Source organism: Salvelinus sp. IW2-2015, unplaced genomic scaffold (assembly GCF_002910315.2).
Source record: "Salvelinus sp. IW2-2015 unplaced genomic scaffold, ASM291031v2 Un_scaffold2405, whole genome shotgun sequence".
In the NCBI taxonomy this organism is placed as follows: domain Eukaryota; kingdom Metazoa; phylum Chordata; class Actinopteri; order Salmoniformes; family Salmonidae; genus Salvelinus; species Salvelinus sp. IW2-2015.
The window spans coordinates 84,402-86,685 of NW_019943726.1; the positions used below are offsets into that span (position 1 = coordinate 84,402).

Genomic DNA, 2,284 nt, shown 5'->3' on the forward strand with positions numbered 1-2,284 from the left:
ATACATATCTTAATGGGTTTAATACATATCTTAATGGGTTTAATACATATCTTAATGGGTTTAATACATATCTTAATGGGTTTAATACATATCTTTCTTTTATCTCGCAGATATAGGACAGACACTTTCTAAAAATCTTCCTTTCATTTTTTGGGGTTTGGGACTGTTGTTGTTCCATGATGTGAATTTGTTATTCAATGCGTTTGTATGAGTTAATAATAGCAGTAAACCCAAATCCAATTTTACATCAAATCATTGTTTATACTTCAAGGGGTCTTAAAATTGAAAATCAAATAGCAAAATGATCCTTGGTATGACCTTCTTAAAACAATTCCATATAGCTTAGTAGTAACCCCCCGGCTTAGACAGGGCTTACTACAGACTGTAATGGGTTATTCCCTGTGGTTAGCTTATTCCCTCTGGATATCTTGAAGAAATGTACCAGCATTTTTGCAGTCTTATCCTCAACACTCCCAATTGTCAGTAATGATAACTCAAATAAATTCTTAGTTATTTTTTCACAAGTTTGCCTTTCCATTGGTCAGCACCTCTCTACCTATTTTGGGTGTTCGTCAACTCATGATTCTTATTTTTCTCCATAGAGATAACAATATGTTTTATCTCCATAGTGATAACAATATGTGTTGTCTCCATAGAGATAACGATATGTTTTGTCTCCATAGAGATAACGATATGATTTGTCTCCATAGACATAACGATATGTTTTATCATCATAGAGATAACGATATGTTTTGTCTCCGTAGTGATTACGATACAGCGAGAGCCCGTGACAGCAGTCTCCAGTGACATCAACTTCCCCATGAAGGGCAGGAGGGGAATGAAGGACTGGGCTCGTTCCGCCGAAGACAAACTCTACATCCCCAAAGAGGTCTTCACCCTAACCTCTGAAGGTAAGATGGTCTTCATTATCATCTCATCATCATGACATCATCTTCATCATCATAATCACATGCCTCATAATGAAATATGTCTTCATTCATCCTCTGAAGACTTCCCCTGACCTCACCACACTGATGTCAAGATGTCCTCACAAGGTGAATAATTCAGGTGATCATAACTTTAACCTCTGAACAGAGAAAGCCTGATGTGTAACAGGTTGATCCAGACCCATTGCATTATTGAATACTAGTTTCTGATTGGCTTGAATGGCATTCTAGGGCATGCATTATTTCCCTATAGCGCACAGTATATTTGCACGGTAGAATTCAATGGCTATAGTTCATTTGTTACATGTAGGATTGAGCTGTTTTTGAAAGGAAAGGTCTAGTATACTAGCTATCTAGTATCTAATAAACCTGCTAGTTACTTCAGTGGATGTGGAACACATTTCTACAGGCAAATGTGTTAAATTAAAGCTATTGTATAAAAGGGATGATCAACTCGGGGCTCTATGTGTTTTCTGGAAAATGATGCAACTCCGTGGAAGGTCAGTTCCACTCTGCTAGTGCGTCATGGAACAAACCTTCCACGTCGTTCATTATTTTCCATAGAACGCATAGATAGCCCCTTGTTGATTATCCCTTACGTATATCATGGAACGAGTGTCTCACGTCCTACTTTGAACGCCACTTCAAATTGATCTGCACTTCTTACAGTCAAACTGTATTCCCCAACAAGATATCCTTTCAAAATTCCACGTATTATGGATGAACGTCTATTTTTGACGAATAAATTCCTCATGGTTACAGGGTGATTTCCTCATGGTTAAAGGGTTAATTCCTCATGGTTACAGGGTGATTTCCCACCCTGTAACATAAAGAATTAACCCTCTAACCATGAGAATTAACGCTGTAACCATGTGGAATTAATCCTTTAACCATGAGGAATTAACCTTTTACCATGAGGAATTAACCCTTTAACCATGAGAATTAACCCTTAACCATGAGGAAATCACCCTGTAACCATGAGGAATTAACCCTTTAACCATGAGAATTAACCTTGTAACCATGAGAAGTAACCAGTAACCATGAGAAAACCCTGTAACCATGAGAAATCACCTGAAATATGTGGAATTAACCCTGTAACCATGAAAATCACCTTAACATAAAAATTAACCTTTAACCATAGAAATAACCTGTAACCATGTGAATTAATCCTGTAACCATGAGGAATTAACCTTTTAACCATGAGAATTAACCCTTTAACCATGAGGAATTAACCCTGTAACCATGAGGAAATCACCCTGTAACATGAGAATTAACCTTTAACCATGAGGAATTAACCTTGTAACCATGAGAAATTAACCAGTAACCATGAGAATATA

General features: G+C 37.1%; 1 protein-coding gene across 1 annotated transcript in view; it reads left to right on the top strand.

Annotated features, from left to right (window-relative positions):
* LOC139025234 (adhesion G protein-coupled receptor B2) overlaps positions 1-2,284 on the top strand; it is a 50,064-nt gene that overhangs the window by 8,514 nt on the left and 39,266 nt on the right. The window contains exon 3 of the mRNA XM_070440310.1: positions 765-911. Coding sequence (XP_070296411.1) covers positions 765-911 — 147 coding nt within the window. The remainder of the gene's footprint in view (positions 1-764; positions 912-2,284) is intronic.